General features: G+C 34.9%; 1 protein-coding gene across 4 annotated transcripts in view; it reads left to right on the top strand.

Annotated features, from left to right (window-relative positions):
• HNF4G (hepatocyte nuclear factor 4 gamma) overlaps positions 1 to 24908 on the top strand; it is a 150311-nt gene that overhangs the window by 120494 nt on the left and 4909 nt on the right. For 3 of the 4 annotated variants that reach the window (XM_025394277.1, XM_025394279.1, XM_025394278.1), the window contains 8 exons: positions 6908 to 7076; positions 11078 to 11172; positions 14139 to 14245; positions 15779 to 15934; positions 18733 to 18820; positions 21248 to 21400; positions 21528 to 21764; positions 23076 to 23198. In XM_025394277.1, the coding sequence (XP_025250062.1) occupies positions 6931 to 7076; positions 11078 to 11172; positions 14139 to 14245; positions 15779 to 15934; positions 18733 to 18820; positions 21248 to 21400; positions 21528 to 21764; positions 23076 to 23198 (1105 nt within the window). In that variant the 5' untranslated portion in view covers positions 6908 to 6930. Of the gene's footprint in view, positions 1 to 2999; positions 3206 to 6907; positions 7077 to 11077; positions 11173 to 14138; positions 14246 to 15778; positions 15935 to 18732; positions 18821 to 21247; positions 21401 to 21527; positions 21765 to 23075; positions 23199 to 24908 lie in introns of those variants that run through there. The other variant, XM_025394276.1, reaches the window with a different exon arrangement.

Consider the following 24908-nt stretch of genomic DNA (forward strand, 5'->3'; position numbering starts at 1 on the left):
AAGATTGGTTATAAAGAGGAATATAAGTTAATTTATAAATACAAGTGATCTCAAGTTAAAATCAATATGAAGACAGCCTCTAATCTCCATGTAGCCAAAACCTGGGATTAACTCAAGTTCTCAATGTCCTTTGTAAATCATACTAATTAGTTTTCAGGGTAGGCACATCTTACCAGCTTTATACACTTATCAAGAGTCATTTGGATTTGTTACCTAGTGTATGATTGCCATTTGTTCTTGTTATTTCATTTCACAATTTCATTAAAAATTGTGCAATCTAATGCAACATGAGCATTAAAAGGCTTTCATTTTATCTTTTTGAAACAAAGTCTCGCTCTATTACCCTGGCTGGAGTGCAGTGGCATGATCTTGGCTCACTGCAACCTCCACCTCCCAAGTTCAAACGATTCTCCTACCTCAGCCTCCCGAGTAGCTGGGATTATAGGCAACGCCACCATGCCCGTCTAGTTTTTTTGTATTTTTAGTAGAGATAGGGTTTTGCCATGTTGCCGAGGTTGGTCTCAAACTCCTGGGCTCAAGCAGTCTACCCGCCTTGGCCTCCCAAAGTGCTGGGATTATAGGCGTGAGCCACTGTGCCTGGCCAAAAGACTTTTTTATTTTTATTTTTTCTCCACTATAAAAACCAAGGGAAATACTATGGAAGTAGATAAAAGCAAATTGACTACATTATAGACAATATTTTGAAAAACTAAAATTCTAGAAGGCTTCTAGATTTTTGCTTTGGATTGCCTTATGAGTGGCTTTAACTTTTTTCTCCATTAAAAAATTAAAAAAAACTAGAAATCAAAGGCAATGTGTGAGACATATGAACAAATAATTTAGTAAAGAACCCCAATCAGTGCATTCTTACTTAATGAAAAGGTCTTGGTTTTACAAACGGTAGCATCCATATCCCCCTATGTAAAATAAGATCAAGTAAGGCTTGATCTTTTCTGTTTTATTCATTTAAGGCTTTTATGACTTTCTGTTTTATTTATTTCATTTGCTTAATCAGTTGGGTAAATTATGAGTCCTAGAATTTAAGAAAAGAGGGCTTCCACTGTACTTTGTACTCTCCATCAGAGAAAAGCTAAAGAAACCCCTTGTTTTGTTAGGCTGAGGCTGGCTGAATTCCATGGGTGTTTCTACATCTGAATATCATTACAAAGACTACCCATTTGAGGAGATAAGCTTGCCATTCAAATCTACCATATCTTCTGGAAATTTTTGAGTTCTTACTCTGCGAAATGAAGAAAATAACATACACTAACAAGAATGGGGCACAGGTTTCTTCTTGAATGCCAGCTCTGATTAGTTGCTAATTGCTACTTGAAGATCTGTGCTGAGATCCATCTCTAGCCCCTTTCACCTTAGAGTCGAATGCCTGGGTCTGGTGCTGTCAGCTGCGGCAACAGACTAGGGTAGAAGGATGAAACTATCACAGCATTGTTCTCCTGAGCTACAGCCACATTTCTTTCAGTGTTTTCCAGATGTATAAATGAGCTTTTCCTGTCTTTTTCTTTTTTATTTTTTCTTCTGCTGGGACACTCCCATCAGTGACATCCCTCTGTATTGGTTAATTATTTCATAGATTAGAAAGTTTGTGGGCTCTGCACAATTCATCCCTTTGGTTCCTATAGAAAACAAATGTTTGTTAACTCATTTAAAATAAGGACAACTTCACTCAGATAAAATTCATAGAATAAAAACCACTTCTGTCTACTTCTCTAAAAACTGAATAACCTATGTCTTGTCTTCATTAAAGAAAGTCAGTCAAAAAAGAAAGTTTATTTCAAAATATTATCCTCACAATGAAGAGTATACAGAATATGAGGGCAAGAGGACTATTCCAATCATCACTGTTTGATTTAGTGAATCTGGCTGCTAAATTGACTCTAAGCTATTTTCTTTACAGTTTGTCACATGGTTTAGAGTCTTTAAGAGGCCAGCCTTCCCAGGTGAAAAGTACAATAGTTTCTAAGACAGAGTATTCATAAGGTTTATGGTGTTAAGAAATTGGTTAAGAAATATTACTTCGCCGCAATCTTTAACAAATGTGGTAAAGGACATTCTGAATTTATAATGTAAATGGGGCTGGAATTGTTTCTTGGAAAATAGAATCAATAAACATATTCTCAGAAGTAAAATATATTGATTGAGTGCTATTGTCTAAATATTCCCTACACCCTAGAAGTTCCTTGTCAAATATACACACAGAAGATATACTATGCTATATAAATGAGGGTTGATGATAGGAATATATAGATCTACATGTTAGGGATAATTTTTTTTTCAGTTTAATGACATCAAAATTCAAAACAAATGAAACATTATACATGTAACCATGTTTTAAATGCCTCCCATGTACTAGCAGCTGTACTGGTTCTGCCCTTGGGAAGTTTACTGACATAGTTGGGACACAGGCCCATAAATAGATAATTAAAGAGAATATAATTAAAGGCTATTTTAGGGTTATGCCCAGGGAGCTCTCAGGGTATGTCATAACTCCCCACATTTCAAATTACAAAATTTGCTTTCCTCCAAAATAAAGGTAGCCTTATTGCACATTTAAGAAAACTTGAAATTATAAAGTGTTATTGTGAAATGTTAACTTACAGACTTGATTTACCAAATTTACAACAGTAAAGTCAGTCCTATTTTTCAGAATATGAGAGGTATGTGATTTCAGCACCTTAAATGGGATACCTCACATTATTATTACAGTTTAAAACCTATGAGATTTTCTTTTCTATTTTTAATCCTTCTCATAATGATCTCATTTATTGTCTGCTGGAAGTCAATGTAGGAAATCATGTTAGTCCACTAAGCACTTCAGATAAGGCTATACCATGAAGCATTCCAAGATTATCACAAGGAATTGCTTTCGTATGCCATAAAAGAAGAAATAAGCAGAATATGGCCTGCCGAAGAAGGTTACAGTTTTACAGCCCCTCCCACTGCAGCTCTTAAGTCACTCAGTTACAGTTAACTTCGGATTATCACTCACAGACTGAAAGCAAAACACATCAAAACACTCATCACACACTCTGGGCTTGCGGTGCCACTTGTATATGCATTTCTAAATCAATGATGAGGGTATCAGAACCAATACTGGACATGGACATGGCAAATTACAGTGAAGTTCTGGACCCAACTTATACAACTTTGGAGTTTGAAACTATGCAGATTCTATATAATTCAAATGGTAAGTTATCATCTATTTATAGATGTAAAGAAAAGTAAGTATAATTGGAGAAGGTAGACTGAGCTTCCAAAAGTAGTGGCTCAATGTTTTTTTTTTTTTTTTTTTTTTTTTGCTGGAGAGTTTAGGGCTTGCTTTTAAGGCCACAAATCTGAGCTTTTGCACTTCATTACAAAATTTAAGTTAATGCTGTGGCTATTTTGTGTTAGAGGTAAGAAAACCCGGTTTTATGTAATAAAGTAATGTCAGAATTCTGTCATCGGTCAGTTAGAGAGGTAAAAAGAGTAGTTTCAGCTGTTATTTTATTTGCTGTAAGTCATAGTAATAAGTAATATTGGCAGATTGGCTGTGAAAGTATATTTTCTATGCAATATATAAAATGACTTATGGAACAAAGTTTCCATAGAACATTAGGGAGTTTCACTGATTGTCTGCTCTTTTCATTATAATTCCAGTTCTCAATTGGTACTGATGAGAAACTGCATTTTAAATTACTATCAGGTTTTTGCATTGAATGCAAATATGAAAGGGAATAAGGCTTGTATTATAACCTCACTTGACAGGCTAATGTTTAGCCGCACAAAGCTGTTGGTATTTAATTACTGTAATATTTTAACTTTAAATAAGACCTGAGTTGTTTAGGGTTTGTGTCTTTATGTAATACAGTTTACTATTGACTTTGAATTTAGACTTAATACCTAGTAAAAAATCTTGTTTAAAATATGTTATCACTGTTAGAACTCCTAAGATCAAGTAATTATGTATACTTTGGAAAATGTGTGTGTGTGTGTGTTTAATGCAAGATTGAGAATATATCTTGTACTGAGGATATCTTACTATTCTACTGTATTGTATAATTTGTATGACTGGTGTTCTGGTTCTATTTTTAATAAGCAGTTCCTTATTAATGGAGATTTAAAAAAATAGTCAAAAGGTGAATTCTAAAAATTTAGCTCAAATATAGTTAAAATAAACCTGTAGTACAACTTTCAGGAAGTCACTGTTTCGTGTCCTTATGTTTAGACTTGATTAGAGATATTTCACAGAGTATTTCATCAGAATCATGACTTTAAAAAAACACTCATGATTAAGAAATGGCAGGGACATATTTACCATAATCATAACACTTATTTACTATGTTTAACGAATATACTGAAATAACGAATTCGTATGGCTATATCCAAAGTGTGGTGTAACTTGTTTGTAATAAGATTGTCAGCAACATGTAAGTATGACACTAAACTTGAAGCAAGAGTGGATTCTTTCATATTTCTATATAGTCTCTCACAATACAATCAATTCCAAACAGTTCTAACTTTCATTTTATTAGTATCTGTTTTGTTAATGTTACCAAAAGAAAAATGTTTAGCATTTTAATCCTATAATGTCACATGACTAATCCTAAGCATATTCTCATTAAAATTTTTTTCCTACTTCATGAAATTATATATGACAATATTTGTCTACTCAGAAATATTAGTAAGTAGAACATATGTAAGTTACAAAATGTAATCAGGACATGACAACCTTTAGTTTTATCCTTTTGTTAGATATACAATAATCAGTTGTCAATATAAAATTTTGCAATAAACTTTTACTATATTATATATTTAATATCTTTTGAATGCATATTGATTTTTAAAGATGTAATCCACAATATTAACTCATTTAAGAAATATTTATTTTATTATAAATATCTACATTTTAAAAATAATTCTTCCTTCAGAATTGTGTATTAGATGACCCACTATATCCTGGGCATAATCCTAAAAACTGGAAAACAGAAGACTAAATCAGACAGATAAATTCTCTACCACCATGGGGCTTACATTCTGTGTGTAAAGATGGGTAATAAATGAGCAGACCAATGCAGAATATACTTTTCACCAATAAAGTTATATAAAAAACTAAGGCCATTTAAAAAAACTAAGGCCAGGTGTGGTGGCTTATACCTGTAGTCCCAGCACTTTGGGAGGCTGAGGCAGGAGGATCACTTGAGCCCAAGAGTTTAAGACCAACCTGGACAACATAGTGAGACCTTATCTCAACAATAAAAATATTAAAAACTAGCTGGATGTGGTGGTGTACTCCTGTAGCCCCAACTACTCAGGAGGCTGAGGTGGGAAGATTGCTTGAGCTCAGGAGGTCCAGGTTGCAGTGAGCTAGGATTACACCACTGCCCTCCAGTCTGGCTGACAAAGCAAGACCCTGACTCAAAAAATAATAATAATACTTAAAATAAGCAGGGGTCTAGGTTCTACTTGAAGGACAGATGGGAGGTGACATTTTAAAATGTGTGTTCAGAGAAGGTTTCACACAAAATGTGAGACTTTAACAGAAACCTTGTAGCTAGCTCAAAGAAAGGGAAGAACTTTCCTTCCAGACAGAAGGAAGAGCAGGTGAACAAGTTCTGAGATGAGAGTAGCCTTCAATGGTGGGAAAAAAAAAAAAAAAAAGAAGAAGATATTGCTGGAGAATAGTGAACTGGATGAAAAGTGGTACCAGATACTGGGATCAGAGATTTGGGGGAGCTGTAGGCAGGTTTGACATGCAGGGTTTACAGGCTGTGGGAAGATGCCTAGACTTTATTCTCTATCTAGTTACAACAGGGTTGGATGCAGAGGGTGACATTATATGAATTACTTAAAGCAATATCACTTAGGTGGCTTTAGGGTAACAAATAGTAGGGCAGCAAGAACGGAAGGAAAGAATTTAGATAGCGGGCTGTTGCCATAATCTAGAGGAAAGATGATGGTTGATTGAATAAGGATGTCCGTGGTGAAAAGTTATGGACTAAATATGTATTTCAGGCTGGGCGCGGTGGCTCACACCTGTAATCCCAGAACTTTGGGAGGTTGAGGTGTGCAGATCACCTGAGGGCAGGGGTTCAAGAACAGCCTGGCCAATATGATGAAACCTCGTCTCTACTAAGATTGTCCTGGCATGGTGGCACACGCCTGTAATCTCAGCTACTTGGGAGGCTGAGGCGTGGGAATCATTTGAACCTGGGAGACAGAGGTTGCAGTGAGCCAAGATCGCCCCACTATACTCCAACCTGAGCAACAGGGGAGACTCAGTCTCAAAAAATTAAATAAATAAATAAATAAATAAATAAAAGTATTATAAACATGGACTTACCAAGGGATTGGTTACAAAAGATAAAGGAGAGAATACATGAAAGACTCACAGATTATTGGCCCTGGGAAACTGGATGGAACCATTGACTGATGTAGGGGAGACTGAAGGAAAGAACAACAAGTTCTAGCAGAAAAATGAGTTTTGTTTTTGATACTTCGATTTACAATTCTGATTAGATTTCATAATGAGGTTCTTCAACAGGTGCTTGGGCATTTCAGGCTGATGCCCATGGGAGATATCGGGGCTAGAGAGATAAAATATTGGAATTATTCATCCTACAGCTAATATTTATTGTCATAGAACAGATAAACCTCCCTTGGGAAAGAGCGGAGTTGGAGACCTAAGCCCTATGGTGTCCCAAAGTTAAATGTTCAGAAATAAGAAAGGAGAGGTTGGAGCGGAAGCCGCCAGCCGGGGGGGGGGGGGGGGGGGGTAAAAGGAAAGCACCGGTGTGGGGTCTCCAGGAAGCCAACGAACGGACTGTTTGAGCCTCTAAATAATTAGCAGGACAATTTAATCAGGAAATAGTACTAACTGTAACTCTAATCTTGCTTTTTTTATTCACAGATAATTCTGCCCCAGAGACAAGTATGAATACCACAGACAACGGTGTCAACTGTCTGTGTGCCATCTGTGGGGACAGAGCAACAGGAAAACACTATGGGGCATCGAGTTGTGATGGGTGCAAGGGTTTCTTCAGACGCAGCATTCGTAAGAGTCACGTTTATTCTTGCAGGTACTTTAAATGCCCTTTTAGTCAAGTTATCTTTACAGGTGTTTCAGTTTGGCACGGAAAAAGTAAGAGAAGAAAACTCAGAGTTTTCGTGTATCTGTAAGTCTGTAAGTACAATCTCTAAACTGCAGTACAAGTCAGAACGTGTGGGTATGTATACAGGATGTATTCACATAGGTGGTTCTTTTTTATGAAACATTTTAGACTTACAGAAGGTATATAAAAAATCCACCTGCCTACCACCCAGCTTAGACCAATATAGTTGAAGCCTTTAATGGACACCTCCTCTAGCACTTTTACTCCTTTGTCTCCTAAAGGTAACTACTATTGCAATTTCATGTTATCTTTTCCTTGTGTTTCTTTATTGTTTTATCACATGTTCATATACCTCTAAACATTTTAAAATCTTCATTTAAAAGGTTTTTCAATATGAGCATTTTTCTTCATGTTGATTTTTTAAGTGCCATTACATCCTAGGTCTAAAAACAAAATTATAAAAGTGCAGATGATTTTGGTAGTTTGTTGATATCAATGAGTGAAATTTAATTTTCAGTCCTAAAATTTAAAATATATTTCTCATGCCATATTTTTTGTCATTAAATTTAAATGTTTTGTCAGAAGCTTATTTAACTATATTATATTTGTCACGCATTTCCAGTAGGCTGTTTTCTTGTTTTTTTTTTTCCTTTATTTTTAGATGAACACCTAGTCAACATCATAACATGATTTAAGTATACATAATACATATTGCATCTTGATTCATATGTATGACTGTGCTTGAATGCAGATTGCATTTAGATTGAATATAGGCTATTAACAAAAATGGTTAAATTTAACAACAACAAAAAAACTATGTTTGTTCTGTCAATAAAAGTTACGTGTAGAATTATGTCCTTTTAAGAACAGATCAGACATTTGGGAAGAGGTTAACCCTCTCAAAGTCTTGCCATGTGATTTCCTAGGGTGCAATACAAGTTAATATATAACTCCCCAAATATCTATCTAGTTCTCTGATAATTCTTTAATTTTCCCAAGATAGGTTGAAGCAGGTTAAGAAAATACAAATTGCCCACTTTAAAAACTTTATAGGTCATATACACCATGGAATACTATGCAGCCATAAAAAAGGATGGGTTCATGTCCTTTGTAGGGACATGGATGCAACTGGAAACCATCATTCTCAGCAAACTATTGCAAGAACAGAAAACCAAACATGGCGTGTTCTCACTCATAGGTGGGAATTGAACAATGAGATCACTTGGACACAGGAAGGGGAACATCACACACTGGGGCCTGTTGTGGGGTGGGGGGAGGGGGAAGGGATAGCATTAGGAGATATACCTAATGTAAACGACGAATAAATATGTGCAGCACACCAACATGGCACATGTATACATATGTAACAAACCTGCACATTGTGCACATATACCCTAGAACATAAAGTATAATAAAAAAAAATTAATAAAAAAATAAAAAATAAAACTTTCTAGGTAAACAAAAAAAGTATATTTAGATGAGTTTTGCTTTTATTTACATTAAAACTCTAAAGGTAAAAGGTAGATCAATTTCCTTCATCAAAAATATTTTTGTACGAATGCTTCTAAACTAAAACAAATACAGAATAACCTGTAAACCATACCTTCTGGAGTCATGTGCTCTGTTAAAATTGAAATACCTGTGTGTGAGTGTGTGTGTGTGTGTGTGTGTGTGTAATGGTGATCCAAACAACTAAATCCAACAACTTTTGAGAATCAGAGAATCACAAAGGCTATCAGTACTTCTGTGCTTTCTCTATGAGAAGAGTGGAAAAGGGATGCTCTCAGAGCAGCTTTAAGAGGTTTAAAAAATATTCTAACAACAGATACAGTTTAACTCCTGCACCTTCCTATTAGGAATGTTACTGCCAACCTAGCTGTCTTTACAGATGTTAGTATTCAGCAAATGTGATGATTTTCGTTTGGAAAAAACTTGATGCAAGTTTAGGGGCATGGAGACTTTCTGAAGCTCAGGTTGTGCTGGTCTCAAATGTATCTATTTCCTTAGATGCCAAAATTCCATTTCTACTCTAACTGCTTCATCACACCGAGGTTGGGCTTTGCTTCAAAAGCACTTTTAATTGCTGTTTCAACACTTTTCATGTTATGTTTTTCACCTTATGTACAATTTGTATGCATACGCTGTTAGATTGTAATTTCCTTGAGTGGAGGAGACAAGTAGCATATTAATCTGTTTAATCCTTACACCAGGATCTTGTATGTTGTAGGTGCTTAATAATATGTTTATTCAATTTTTATTATTAATTTAATGTTAATTGAATGCATTCTCCTTGTATTTTTGTCAATCGGTCCTCTCTCCTGAGTCTCATCAGCCATTTGTTCCCAAATGAGCAATGCCTTGTTCCTCACTCTGAAAGCACATTTCTCTTCTAGCTCAATTTGATTATAGGCTTCGCTTCTCGTTCGATTTTAAGTGGACACTGATAGTTTTTAGAAGAAATACATTTCACAAAATGTGTATCTTTATTCTTATCGTTTATCATCAACTACAAATAAACAGGTACATATCCAGATGTATGGATAATTTTGTGCCAGAATTTTGAAGAAATGTTTGTGTTTACTGTATGCTTAATATTTGCCCCTAACTATTTGAGGTGCTTTCACACAATAGCCTTTTGGGCAAGTCCTTCTCTTTATTTTACACTTGTAAACTAAAGTTACTTAACACCCCCAAGTTCTGCTGAGAATCAACGGTGGAACCAAGCTTAGATTTAATTTCAGAGACTGTACTCTTTTTATTTGTTTGTTTGTTTGGTTAAGTACACAAATCAGTTTTTAGTTTATCCAGAGTGATGCAACGATCGCTACAGTCAAATTTGACCATTTTTATCACTTTATAATGAAACCTTTAGTAGTTACTCCCCCATGTCCTCCCAACTCCCTCCCCAACAATATGAGGTAACTATGAATCTATTTTCTATTTCTACAAATTTCCCTTTTCAGGACATTTGTATAAACAAAATCATACGATGTGTGATCTCTTTTGTCTTACTTCTTTTGTTTAGAATAGAATAGGCTGCCAAGGTTTATCCGTGTTGTAGCATTTATCTGTACTTCATTCCTATTTACTGACAAATAACAATATTCCACTGTGCAGGCATGCCACATTTTGTTTTTCTATTATCATAGGCTCTTGTATATTCTTCACTTCTGGGCGATGATGAATAATGCTGCTGTGGACATTTATGACCAAGTTTTTATGTGTACATATGTTTCATTTCTCTGCATAAAGACCTAACATGGCATTGCTGGGTTACACTATAACTCTATGTTTAGCTTTTTAAGACAATGCTAAACTTTCTTCCAAAGCAGCTGCGTCATTTAACATTTTAAACAGCGGTGTATGAGGGTTCCAATTTTTCCACATTCTCACCAACACTTGTTTTTTCTTTATTTCATTTGCAGCCATTATAATGTGTGTGAATTCTTACCCCATGATGCCGACTATACTCTCAATGTTGTCCTCAGTTACCTCTTGATGTATAATTTGCCATGTAGGGTAAACTTCAGTGGGGTGTGGGGTACACTTAAAATTAATAGAAGGATATTTAAAAAGAGAAAAGCATGAAAATGCAGGGCCATGAAGTTCTGATAATAGCCTCCTTCATACTGAAATCATTTAGCAATAAGCAACAAAAACTTGAATGCCAAAGATATTCAAAACTAGGTTTGGCTTTCATGACTCATGATAGAAGTGGTTACGCACAGCAGCCAAAATGAAGATAGTCATTCAGTTTTATTTTACTATAAAGACTAAGTGAGAGGTGAGGCTCGTGTTTTCACGCACATGCTGATTGTGAGGCTGGAAAGGTCATAGTTGATTGTTCCTATACCTTCTTTTTAGCGAATCAAATGTGACAACACATATTTAAAATCCATTTGTCTGTTTATTTGCTTTTTTTTTGAAATTATAGTTTTCTGTAAACTAATATATCTTTGATGTTATAGGTTCAGTCGGCAATGTGTTGTTGACAAGGACAAAAGGAATCAATGTAGATATTGTCGATTAAGAAAGTGTTTTAGAGCGGGAATGAAAAAAGAAGGTAATAATAATGGTGATGATAATTAACATTATTGATGAAAAGTGATAAACATACAAACATATTCTCATTGATCACTATAACCTTTTTACATGAGTTCTAATTTTCCTCACTCTAATAAGGAGGAATCTATGGTTCCTCAAGATAAAGAATTTAGTCTAAGGACATACAGCTATTAAGTGGTGTAGCCAGTATTTATCTGGTGACTATCTGATTATGGATATCATTCTCTCCACCGCTATATTGTCCAAGGCAACAAAATTATTGACTAAATAGTACACCAATATTCTGTTAGTGGATTGAAATTACAGATTTCTTTTTTTTTTTTTTGAGATGGAGTCTCACTCTGTCAACCAGGCTGGAGCGCAGTGTCACGATCCTGGCTCACTGTAACCTACCAGGTTCAAGTGATACTTCTGCCTCAGACTCCCTAGTAGCTGGGACTACAGGTGCGCATCACCATGCCTGGCTAATTTTTGTATTTTTAGTAGAACCAGAGTTTCACCATGTTGGCCAGGCTGGTCTTGAACTCCTGACCTCAAGTAATCCACTCCGTTCAACCTCCGAAAGTGCTGTGATTACAGACTTGAGTCACCACGCCTGACGCAAATGTATTTTTTTTTGTTCTCAATAACAAATGAGTGTCTTTTTTCTTTTAATGAACATTAACTGAACATCTACTTTTCATGCATTCATTTATTTATTAAATATTATTGAACACTGCAATTTTCCAAACACTGTTTTAGGTGCTGAAGCTTCAATAGTGAGCATAGTAGACAAAATAATCTTCCCTTTCAGGAAGCTTATATTATATTGAGGGACCGAAACAATAGACTAGATGTGCTATTTTAGTGTGTACTAATTTCGTCTTGCATGTATTAAGTATTCTGATTATATTCTCCTGTATTCTAAATACGGTTAATTTAGAAACAAATGTATTGAACACATTGTAAACATTTGACAGCGTGTAACAGCTACAAAATTCTATACTTGTCAGTTTTACTGTTTGGTCATGCCTATCATATGCAAAGAGATGTTTTTCACAACTATTTCACAAACTAAAAAAATCAAATGAAATCACTATACTAAAGAAGTGTAAAATACATCAAACCCATCTTTAACATAGTTAGCTTTTTCTTTGTCATTCAATATTTTAAGAATACAGGAATACCATTAGTTTTGCTCAGGTTGGTAATCTTGAAGACAACAAAAAACAAAGTTCACAAAATTAAAGGAGAAGCACTTTCTCATTTAAAAAGTGATTTATTTCTAATTTCATAGGAAGCTCTATTTGGCAGTTTACGGGATTAATTACATACTTGGTCAATTGCCTCCCTCCATTTCTACTTGAATCCCATGTTTATCCCCACAAAAGTGTAAGCAAATATCAATCCTACATTTCCTTTATGAGTTTTACAATTTGTGAAATACAATTATGATTTAAAATAGGTAAATTTTATCTTCTGTTCATAAAATAATGTGTTAATTTTCTTAAATAGGTTGTAAAGTAATTTTGAGTTTTCAAGTTGATGTATTTGCCTTTTTTACACTAACAGCATAGTAGCGAGATTAATTAGGTGGAAACAAATAAAAACATAGTTTTATGTCAAAAATGATAGCAGTGAGATTATAAATGTTTACGATATCTTTTAGCATTTTTCTAAAGAATAATCACGTAAGTGGAATTCATAAAAGCATAGCTAACTTCTTAATATTTGATCACTGCATATGCATTTCCAAATGAGTCAGTTTAGGTTAAAAATCAATAACAATTTCTGTAAATCAAAAAGAGCAAGCTACCAGTAAGTATGATTTTAAAATAAAATATTACTGATTCACTCCAACTTACAGACAACTCACTCCTTTTTTTTTTTTTTTTTTTTTTTTGGAGACAGAGTCTCGCTCTGTCTCCCAGGCTGGAGTGCAGTGGCGCGATCTCGGCTCACTGCAAGCTCCGCCTCCCGGGTTCACGCCATTCTCCTGCCTCAGCCTCCTGAGTAGCTGGGACTACAGGCGCCCGCCACCTCGCCCGGCTAATTTTTTGTATTTTTAGTAGAGACGGGGTTTCACCATGTTAGCCAGGATGGTCTCGATTTCCTGACCTTGTGATGCGCCCACCTCGGCCTCCCAAAGTGCTGGCATTACAGGCTTGAGCCACATTTGGCATGATTGTATTCTCTGTATGGTAAACATGTGAGTTAATATTTTCCCTGTCAGTCTTCCTTATATTTAAAAATGCAGTTTTCAGTAAGGGATTTGGGGAACTACATTATTATTATTATTATTATTATTATTTTTCTGAAGTAAAGAAGCAGATCTAGCTCTCTCTTAGAAACCTGTATAATATATAGGATTTCTTCATCTTTCCAAAATGCTGGTATTCAAACCTCATTTTTCTCAGGAGAGACTGCTCCATGGTACAATTTTTGCTTTATTAATGTTGGTAAACTGTCCCATGGACAGTGTTTTATAAGAGATCATAATATTGTAATCCTAAAGTCATTGTAACTAAAATAAGTTTACTTTCCATTTTTGCTAGTGTTTTATAGAGAAAAGAAAACGGAAGTTTCAAAATCTATGACTCATATTTTCTGATAGTGAATACACTCTTATCTTTGACCTGGTCAATCTTATAGGCAATGCTCTTCTTCTAGTTATCTTACAGTTTTATTAACTTTAAGAGAATAGAAAACCACGCTATTAAAAATATAGCATGGCAGAACTGGCTGAGCCAACACTTTCTAACATGCATGCTGTCATGACGTCTCAAACAGCAATGTTTTATGAGCTCTAGTGACAAGCCTGACGATCCCTGTTTTTGAGAGTAGTACAGAATGAAAATACCTTTCTCCCACCGTCTTTTGGAAAGACCCTTTCTCAATTTTTTCACTTAAAAAAAACTCCTCAAACTCTATATCCTAACATACACTAAAGAGAAGTGCTCAATAAATACTGTTTTTTCCCTCTAGCTGTACAAAATGAACGCGATAGAATAAGCACCAGAAGAAGCACATTTGATGGCAGCAACATCCCCTCCATTAACACACTGGCACAAGCTGAAGTTCGGTCTCGCCAGGTACCTGTGGCACGTCAGCATCAAACCCTAATTAATAAAATTGAATGTCCATGTAGACATCATGCTAAAATAATATGTTTATTCAAATGTGCTCATTACTAAAATAAGTTACATCTACATACATTTAAGAGTTCTACTTTGAAAGTTTGAGTGGGACTGCTGACTTAATTTTGACTATTCTTGAACAAGATTAGTTTTAAATGGAAAAATAAAATAAATTTCAGTCTAAGATTGTTTTAGAAAAAGCTTGCTTATAAGGTTGATTAGAAATAATGATTAGCGCAAAGCTCTGTAGGCAGTATTTTATTTTATTGATTGAATCTGTACAACCCGCTACCACGACTTTTGGGGAGTTTGGTTGAGATTTGTTATCGGAGCTTCTTTCATTGGAAATGACTTCTGGATTATTGGGACCTGCTTTGGAAACAGACATTTAAATGAAGAGTCAGAATTCAGAAAACACAGAAGAAGGAAAACTTTATTATTTTAAATTTATCCAATAACAGTTCTACAGTTAAAAAAACAAGTCATTAGTTATATACATAAAAATAAATTATTTAGTGTTGTATAAAGAAATCCTTAAATCAAATTTATTTTAGCATTGACCTTATTAGAAATGTTAATTTTTTTTCTATTATAAAGCAGATTATAAAATTGCCAAGTAGTTAATCAGGTCCTATAATGAGTCAGTGCAACTACTTTCATTTTTGATAACACAAGGGTAATATGATGAGGTTAACATCACCGTTATCATTATTACTTGAATATTGCTTGATGTGCAATAAAGCTTTTAGAGAATGACTTAAAGGGGAGCTATGAGAAAATATTCAAATACAGATAAAGATACACTCACATGCATGTTCAAAAATAAGTTTATAAAAACTTTGACTTTTTTCTTTCAGCAGAAAAGCTTTATTTAGCTTATATTTTTATATAGTCTAAAATTACACATAATCTTACAAATGTATTATTATATGTTAAGCTCTTCAGCATTTCTGAGTCACACACACATTGGTTTCTTAATTTAATTTTGATGGGCTTCCTTTTAATGCAGCGAGACAAACAGTTCTTGCTTCTTGTCTCCCCAACTGGGTAATCTTTATGAAAACATTTTCTTCATAAACTTCCACAGATTAAAGAAAATATCACCTTTAATTCAAAATAAAATCAAAGAGCATATTACATATGGATAGTATCTATCTATTTATATAGCCATTTTGATTGTAAAATTCCTCAAAAGTCGGGGTAAAACTTAGTGTACAGATTTGATCACTAACATAAGATATTGCTCCCAGAGGATGGTGCTATATAAATGAAATGGTTTTAAATTAACTTATAAACTGATAGGTATTTTATTTTTCAATTTAAATCAGTATTTTGTTTTTCAATTTAAAACGTTTAGTATTTGTCAAGATACTGTAACAACAATAGTGCATACTTCTATGGTCTTTACTTGTCACAGTCAAAAGACAAAAGGAGAATGTTGGCCATCTATGATTTTAAATGATAATATCATGTTTTTCTTAATGCTAGATCTCAGTCTCAAGCCCTGGGTCAAGCACTGACATAAATGTTAAGAAAATTGCAAGTATTGGTGATGTCTGCGAATCTATGAAACAGCAGCTCCTAGTCTTGGTGGAATGGGCTAAATATATTCCTGCCTTCTGTGAATTACCATTGGATGATCAGGTATACATTTAAAAATTTATAAGTGCTTTAAAAATGCTTCTTGAACTTTGCTAAGTTTATGTTCTTTCCATTTTATTTGTAATGCACATGCTATATTACTATATTTGACAAAAGATAAATTATGAGAAAGGATTGGGTTTTCTTACCCCTTCACCTTGTTCTATCAAGAGGCACAACTGTTTGACTTCTATTTTAGGGGTGTAGCAAATGTATTGATTGGACGAGAACTGAACAAAACACTCCTCTGCCCTTTTGGAATTTTAAAAGGCTTATGTGAGGGAGAAAGGCAGATAGCATGTAACTGTCATTGTGAGACAAAGTATTAGAAGAGTGAATGTCTGTGAAGCAAATGGTGGATGTTGTGTATTGGCGTTTACTGAAGGTGCTATATAAACCTCCTCAGAAATACCAGGTCACTCCTAGACAGAAACCACACAGGTTATGATGTTGTCTTGGTGGGTACTTCATGCAATTAACATAAAGTTTTAACTTTCATGTTGTCAGTTTTATTCTAGAATTTATTGTATAAAAGTTAGATGTCTGGCAAAAAGAAAAAATGTCTGTAGAAGCATGATCAGAAATTTATAGAGAAATAAAATTACAGAAGGAAATATAGAATGATCTTTTACTAATACTTATGTTTTCATATTTTGTCATATATCCATTATAATATTTTAATAAGTGCTTAGAAACTTGAATTTCCTGATTGCATTATAAAGATAAGTATTTTGGTTTCAGATTCATTTTGAACTGTTCTTACTAAGTAGGGTATAATATTTGTAGATGAAAATAATTTGAAAAATTCCCTTTCTGTCACATTAAATTAACAATGATAAGTGTCGTACTAGTGTATATTTATTTTTAAGAGAGCATTTCACCTGGTGACAGGAAAAAAAAAATACAGTGAAATCTGAAGTAATTCTTAAAAGGCTCTGTAACTGCCTTCCTGGTATGAGTCACGAATATTGACATATCATAAAGATAGCATGGCTCAGAAGGTTATGCCAGAGTGAATAATGCTAAATTGCTAAAACCTACCAGTCTCACCCCAAGCAATATAAGTAGGGTTACGTTATGTATCAGTTTTATATTTTTATTATCATTCTTCTTTAGAAATTGCTGACTTATATATACAATGATTTAAAAATTGGGAAATTAAAATCCAGTAACCAGTGAGAAACAGTTTTAATTTGCCAACTGATTCTTTAATAATAACAGTATAACATTTATTAATTAGCCACAAATTTGTAAATGTCTGTTATGAATAAGGCACTGGGAAATTAGCTTTCAGTTGCACTATAAATTACATAATTTCATTTAATTATCTCAGGAGCTCAGTGACAGGTGTTATCATCTTCATTTTACAGTTTCTAAAACTGAATCCTAGATCAGTAAAATTCATTCAATAAATTCATCAAATGAATATTTATTAGATTACTGTTCAGTTTTAGGAACTGTGGGTATTTAGCAGTAAAAATACAGATTTCTTCACTATTCTCATAAATGTACACTCTGAGAGAGGTGGATAACTTAAAAATTCAAAAATTATGAGAAAGTTCATTCCAAGTGGAGATAAACTCTATAAAATGCTATAAAATGGAATAAAATGAGTTGTTGGAGAATGGGGATAAAATGAGAAGAGAGACTTTAAACTGAGGACCAGAGAAGTTATTACCCGAGACCCTGAAAGACAAGGGGCCAAGCACAGGAGAATCTGAGAAGAAAGCATTCCAGATACAGGAACAGCATGTCCAAGGTTCTGAGTCAGGCAGGAGCAATGTGAACAAGGGGTGCTGCAAGATGAAGTCAGAGACATGAGGGCTGGGAGGCAAAGCACTGACCCACTGTCACTCTTCCCATCACCTGCGAGGCCATGTTTGAGGAGTTTGGATTTTAGTCTAGGGACAAAAAGAAATCATTAAAAGAGTTTTCAGCCTGGACTGGGGTGGTAGCAATGGAGATGAAAAGAAGTGGATCACTTGGATCACTTTGGCTTGTATTTTGAGAAGCAGCACTAGAATTTACTGTAGAGTTAGAGAGGGCTCAAATAGTCTCTTGTTTTGATGTGAACAAGCACTTTGGATTATGGCGACATTTACTAGATGAAGATACTGGAGAAGTGTTATGTTGGTAGGTATTAAATTTGTAATGCTTCCTATACTTCCTAGTGGTGATACCCAGCAGGTAATCTAGTGTACAAATGAAGCTTAGTTGAGAGCTTACTGCAAAGAGTTAGGGGTTCAATCTAGAAAGTGGCAGAACCCAGACCTCCCATCTTTTCCTTACAACAAGTCTTTGCTTTGCTTTTGTTTATTTAGTTTATTACATGCAGGAGATTAAGTTTTATATATGTTTTATCATTTAGTACTCATGAGTACATGCTGAGCTTTTTTTTTTATCTCTACTCCCATTTTATAGATGAAAACAAATGAGTAAGTTCCAAACACACAGGTTAACTTACACAAGGTTAAAGAGGTAGTAAGTGGCCATGCTGGGATTTGAACTCTGGTGTGTTTGATTCTGTTTCCCTTCCAAACAGTACCTTTCTGCTTTTTTTTTTCTGCTGCTATTGTATTGACTTGCTAGATAGTTTTAAAATTTTTGAAAAGTTGATTCTATTGACATGCTACCTAGAAAACTGGAAGTTTACTGATGGCATGTATCTATGAATGCTATAGTTTGTTAAAACAACAACAAAAGTCCCAGGCTTAAAGAACACTGTAAGTTAACACGACTCATGTCATCTTTTAATCATTATATATTATAATTAATTGTTAAACTTAGAATTTTTCATTAAGGTGGCACTGTTGAGAGCTCACGCAGGGGAGCACTTACTCCTTGGAGCTACAAAGAGATCCATGATGTATAAAGATATTTTGCTTTTGGGTAAGTTTTTTTTTTAATATAAGAATAAATTATGCATATTTTATTCTTGCAATAATATACAGGGTCTGTTCTGTATGTACCAAGTATTTGCAGACACTGTCAAATAGTGCTGCCACTTCACAGGTTGGATTTAATTGTGTCCTCACTTGGCCTTATTTTTCCTTGCCTTGACTGTATGTAAGTTCAGAGTCCATGAGATGATTAGGGAGTATTAAGATTTAAAAATAAAAAAGAGATGTTGTTCAATAAACATTATATTGAGGTATGTTCAGATTATATCAGAATGAATAATTAATGACTTATATGGCTGCCTTATGGAGTCTCAATGTGTTTTCATATTTCCTCAGAGTCTGCTTTTTATTTTATACGCTTTTAAAAAAAATGTTTACAACCTATGATCTTATTGCCCATGATAGCCCATGATATGCTACAAAATGATCAAGTAAAAAAGTACTGGTGGTAATGACTATTTTGATAGACAGGAATGCTAGAAGAGGTGAAAGAAGGATAATAGGTGTGGGGTGGTGGAGTAGAGAAGACATAAAGAAAAAACGTTTGTCTTCATTAATTGCTCCAATCCTGCTACTTTACTTAATGTATACAATTAGGTTTTGAGGGTTGAGATCCTTCTGACACTTACTAGCTCTACCTCTCTCTGGCATGTGTGAAAATATGACTAGATTATTTTATTTTTGTGCTAGATGTTTTAGCCCCAAATATAAATAAATTGAAGACAATAGAACAATATCTAATATTATTGCGGGTTTACTATGTAAATACACTGGTCTAAGTACATTACATGTATATATATATTCTCTCATTTAATCCTTGAAATAGCCCTAAGGGATTAGTACTATTATTTACAGCCCATTTTGCAGGTGAAGAAATGGAGGCAGAGAAAGTTTACCAAAGGTCACAAAACTAGTAAAGAATATAGCCAGGATTCTAAACCACATAATGTGATTGTGGAGACTATGCCTTGAAATGTTATTAAATACCTCCCTTGCATTTCTAGTAAACACCTAAAGTACTGTTCTCGTTATAGACCTAAATGCAATAGACCTAGAAAACAAAATGTCTACTGTATAAATTCTAGTTCTAAATTAGTTTACCCAGAATAATTAGGTAAGCTAACATTTCATAAAGAAAGAGTGAAGCTCAAAAAAAGATATTAACTATGTGGACTGAAATATATGTTAATTAGTTTTACCATGGTAATTATTTCACAATGTAGATACACATTAAAGCATTACATTGGGCCAGGCATGGTGGCTCATGCATGTAATCCCAGACAGAGGCAGGAGGATCACTTGATGTCAGGAGTTCGAGACCTGCCTGGCCAACATGGTGAAACCTTGTCTCTACTAAAAATAAATAAAATTAACCGGACATGGTGGCGGGTGCCTGTGATCCCAGCTACTCTGGAGGCTGAGGCATGAGAATCACTTGAACCTGAGAGGTAGAGGTTGCAGCAAGCTGAGATCGTGCCACTGCACTCCAGCCTGGGCGATAGAGAGAGACTCTGTCTAAAAACAAACAAACAAAAAATCACGTTGTACACCTTAAATATATACAATTCTGTTTGACGGTCATACCTCCATAAAGCTGGAGAAAAAAGAAAGAACGAGGGTACCGTTGAATATGCTGTTACCCTGAGGATTGTCTTTGCCTGCAGTGAAAGAATTTAGAATATTTGTCTTTTTATAAAACCAGAAAATAAAAATTTAGCTGTTATTTTTGAAGGCTATAAAAATGTCCATTATATTATAGCCAGAGAATTTCTGAGTTAGCAAGATCTTTAGGGAATAGGTGGTCTAGCTTGCCACCCAAGTTTTGAACTCTCTTAAAGTTAGCCTTATAAAGTGGTTATCCCCCTCTATTTAAAGAAGTCCAGGAAGAGAAAATATACTATCAGAGGCAACTCATGAGAATTCACATGCTAATTAAAAAAAAAAAAATCAGCTTCCCTTACTTAGGCGTGTTAAAACTGTCTCAATAGTGTATGCCTAGAATGCCTAGAGTATCAAAGTGCTGTTTTTAATCCACTGTAAACAAGAAAGATTCTTTAGGGTTTGTATTGTAGTCATTAGTGAATAAAACTCTAATAGATGAGTGACACAGAGAAAAACTAATCATTATATTTAGATTTTCTCTTGTCAATTATTAGCATGTTATTAGTCTGCGCTTTCGTGTTATCACAAGTGACTGATACCATTAAAATGCATGTGATCACATTATCAATGTTATTCGTCCTTTAAGCATGCTTGAGTTTTTCCAGCATAACTAACAACACCACTGAGAGAGAAAGTACATCACTATTCCTTCAAGGGTAGACTATTTTAAACACAGGTTTGTTAAATTTTAAACAATGCTGACAATTTTAGGAGACAGGTGGTTATTTTGTTGCTGTTGTTTTCTCTTCCATAGGAAACAACTATGTTATTCACCGCAACAGCTGTGAAGTTGAGATTAGCCGTGTGGCCAATCGTGTTCTAGATGAGCTGGTTAGACCATTTCAAGAAATCCAGATTGATGACAATGAGTATGCTTGTTTAAAGGCAATTGTATTTTTTGATCCAGGTTGGTTTTCAAAATTCCACTAGAGAATTGATATAATAAGAATTAAACTATTTTTCAAGATTAGAATATTTATTGTCTTCACACTCTAATTACGTTAAATCTGCTGCCTTTCTTATTCCTTGGTTAGATGCAAAAGGGCTAAGTGATCCAGTAAAAATTAAGAACATGAGGTTCCAAGTGCAGATCGGTTTGGAGGACTACATTAATGATCGGCAGTATGACTCCCGTGGAAGGTTTGGAGAATTGCTTCTGCTCCTGCCCACATTGCAGAGCATCACTTGGCAAATGATTGAGCAAATACAGTTCGTTAAACTTTTTGGGATGGTCAAAATTGACAATCTGCTTCAGGAAATGCTACTAGGTGGTGAGTACATTGAAGAATTTCTACTTTATTGATTAGAATCACACTAAATATAAGTTTGACCCATTGATTTTTTTGGTCCATATTTAATTCATCTATTGAAGTCACTGTGATGCTCCTGATTTTTTCTCCTTCTGCTAGGACATAACGAACTCAAGTTTTTACATTTAAAAAATGTGCAAGACCCGTCAGAGAGACAAAAATACTTGGACAGATTCAAGCCCCCATTCTGTTTTTGTTTTCTTGAGACAGAGTCTCGCTCAGTCTCCAGGCTGGAGTGCAGTGGTGTGATCTCGGCTCACTGCAACCTACGACTCCCTGGTTCAAGTGATTCTCCTGCTTCAGCCTCTGGAGTAGCTGGGACTGCAGGCACACGCCACCACACCTGGCTAATTTTTGTATTTTTGGTAGAGATGGGGTTTCACTGTGTTCACCAGGATGGTCACCATGTCCTGACCTTGTGATCTGCCAGCCTCGGCCCCCGCAAAGTGCTGGAATTATAGGCGTGAGCCACCGTGCCCGGCCTCAACTCCCGTTCTTATCAGCCTCCACCACCTCTACTCCACAGTCCCTCTGACTTAAATTTTCAGATCCTTCCAAACATGGCAAACAGAAACAAATTTCCTGGTTTTATGACCTCTTCAAATATATCATGGTTTTTCATGCCCTGATTTGTTTAAAACCTCAAGGATACTGGAATTGCAATATAATCTAATACATATATATGTGTGTGTATATATATATATATATATAAATCTTAAAAATGAACATTGTGTTCCTGAAATAATTAATTGACACAAAATAGTAGAAAGGGAAAATGATATGTCATTGTTGCAATAAATGTCAGGGATAAGTTAAGAAATTTATTTTGCATTCCAATCTAGATTAAATTTCCTTGTAAAATCATCATATTTGTTTTTAGTTTTCTGGTGCATAATTTGTTCCTAATGATATCTTTCTGAAATGAAAGTTGTTCATGCTATTACGGTGATCCCAAATACTATAAACTTGAGGTAAGTGATTCTTGGAATTGCCTTAACAACAGGCAGCGAACCTAATGATTCCAGGAAATGGCACACAAAGTCCATTTTTAATATACAGCATAATATGATGCAACATTAATCTAGCCAATGTACAGTGAAAGCTGACATTGTTCTTAATATGCCAGTGGTTCTGTCAATTTGTTTTTGAATTTCCAAAAAGCACTTGGCAAAAACAGCAATATTTAAGCTGTCAATCAAAACATTTGTTTCAAGGTAAACTTGCTGTTCCTGATTAAATATCACTAACACAGCATCTTTTTATCTTTTGTAGGGGCTTCCAATGACGGTAGTCATCTCCATCATCCAATGCATCCACATTTGTCTCAAGATCCATTAACCGGGCAAACTATACTTTTAGGTCCTATGTCAACACTGGTTCATGCAGACCAGATCTGTAAGTATATAGGCTACTTTTCAACCATGATATTTCTTAATTACCTGAGAAAAAGTGGAATTGTGGGAAAGAATCTATTAGTAACCAGAAATGGCAAAAACTTGGTGTAATTTCCCATCTGGGACTCAGCAGTAGAAGATTGTTATTCAGCTTGTCACTAATTCTCCCTAGACGTCAGTTTGCTTCCTAAAATGAAAATGTAAGAAAAATCTTTCTACTTCATAGGTCTGGGGAGCACAAAAGAGTATACAAGTAGTCCTTGCTCTGCATGGTAGTGTGAGACGTAAAAACGACAATGTAAGCTGAAACCATGCAAGGGAATCTTAATAATCAATGGGAAAATTATTTCCTGCTTGGGACCTTCAAAAATGTTTGTGAAAACATTAAGAACTCTCTGAATGTTTATGGAAACTAAAGAAATGTAATCTTTATACTTTTTTTGTAGAATTAAATATAAAACATTTCAGTTGGTACACTGTAATTAAAACATTAGGAATATTGACAATCGAAGTGTTTTATTTCTTTATAAAATAATTGTGAAACGCAGTTTGACCAGTTCTTGTCACCTTCTAAAACTTACATTAGGAAGTGAGGATCTTTTCTAAGCCCTGATGAGTTTTACTCATTGGGAAATTTGGATCAGCTTTCAACATTTTAATCCCTTGTATTCTCAATGTCCTGGCGTGTTTCTGAGAATTCATTTAATGTGAAATTTCTTTTGCCGCGTTCACTTCTTTTGGGACACCTTCTCCCCTTTTGACACATCCAGCTTTCTCATTTATGTGGACAAGTTTTCCTTTGCTAAGTTCTTGGCTGCATATTTAGAGACTCAAACAACAGCAGCGGCAGTATTCCCATGGACAGCTACTTCTTCTGTGATTGCATTTGTGTTCTATTTGTATGTCACTTCCAGCATTATCACCTTCTATTCCTTTTCTGCACTTTCACTGTTGTTGGTCAATTCTAATTCAATTATTCAGTTTTGTAAAATGTGAGTGAATTTACCACTAGGAAACAAAGCGACACAGCCACTGTATGCAGTTTGTTTTCCATGCCTGAACTGAATAGAAGATGCTCAGTGACCAATCATGGACAGACTAAAAATTGTGACATGATCAGTCATTGATCATAAAGCGCATCCGTTATTTAGATAGTTGTTTGCAGACTGAAGAGTTGGCAGTGGAGTCTGTATTTATGAAATCACTCACTAATTGTGAGTTACCATGGTGACTGAAACTTGAACCATGTTGTTGCCAGACTGGTGCTGTTTAAGCCACGGTAACTAGAATTCATTCACATCAGAATTGTGCAGTGAGGGCGGCTTATGAAAACTCCTTGGAACTCAGATGACTATATAAATACTATAGAGATTGTTAGCAGATAAGTTAATCTATTATTATAACCTTCATGATAATTTTATTTTTCTAGGCTATTCTGGTGATACAGATCTCTAATTATTTGATAAAATATCTAGATTAACTGATTAATTGCTTCGGAATTTAATGTAATTAATCCCAGATTTACCTTCGATCTATTGCCTCTGAACACCAAACCTACTAACTCACTGAGATGACTTGAGTTATTGTGATGTAATTATTATGCATACTCTTTTTTTTTTTTTTTTTTTTGAGACGGAGTCTCGCTCTGTCGCCCAGGCTGGAGTGCAGTGGCCGGATCTCAGCTCACTGCAAGCTCCGCCTCCCGGGTTTA

This window comes from Theropithecus gelada, chromosome 8 (assembly GCF_003255815.1).
Source record: "Theropithecus gelada isolate Dixy chromosome 8, Tgel_1.0, whole genome shotgun sequence".
In the NCBI taxonomy this organism is placed as follows: domain Eukaryota; kingdom Metazoa; phylum Chordata; class Mammalia; order Primates; family Cercopithecidae; genus Theropithecus; species Theropithecus gelada.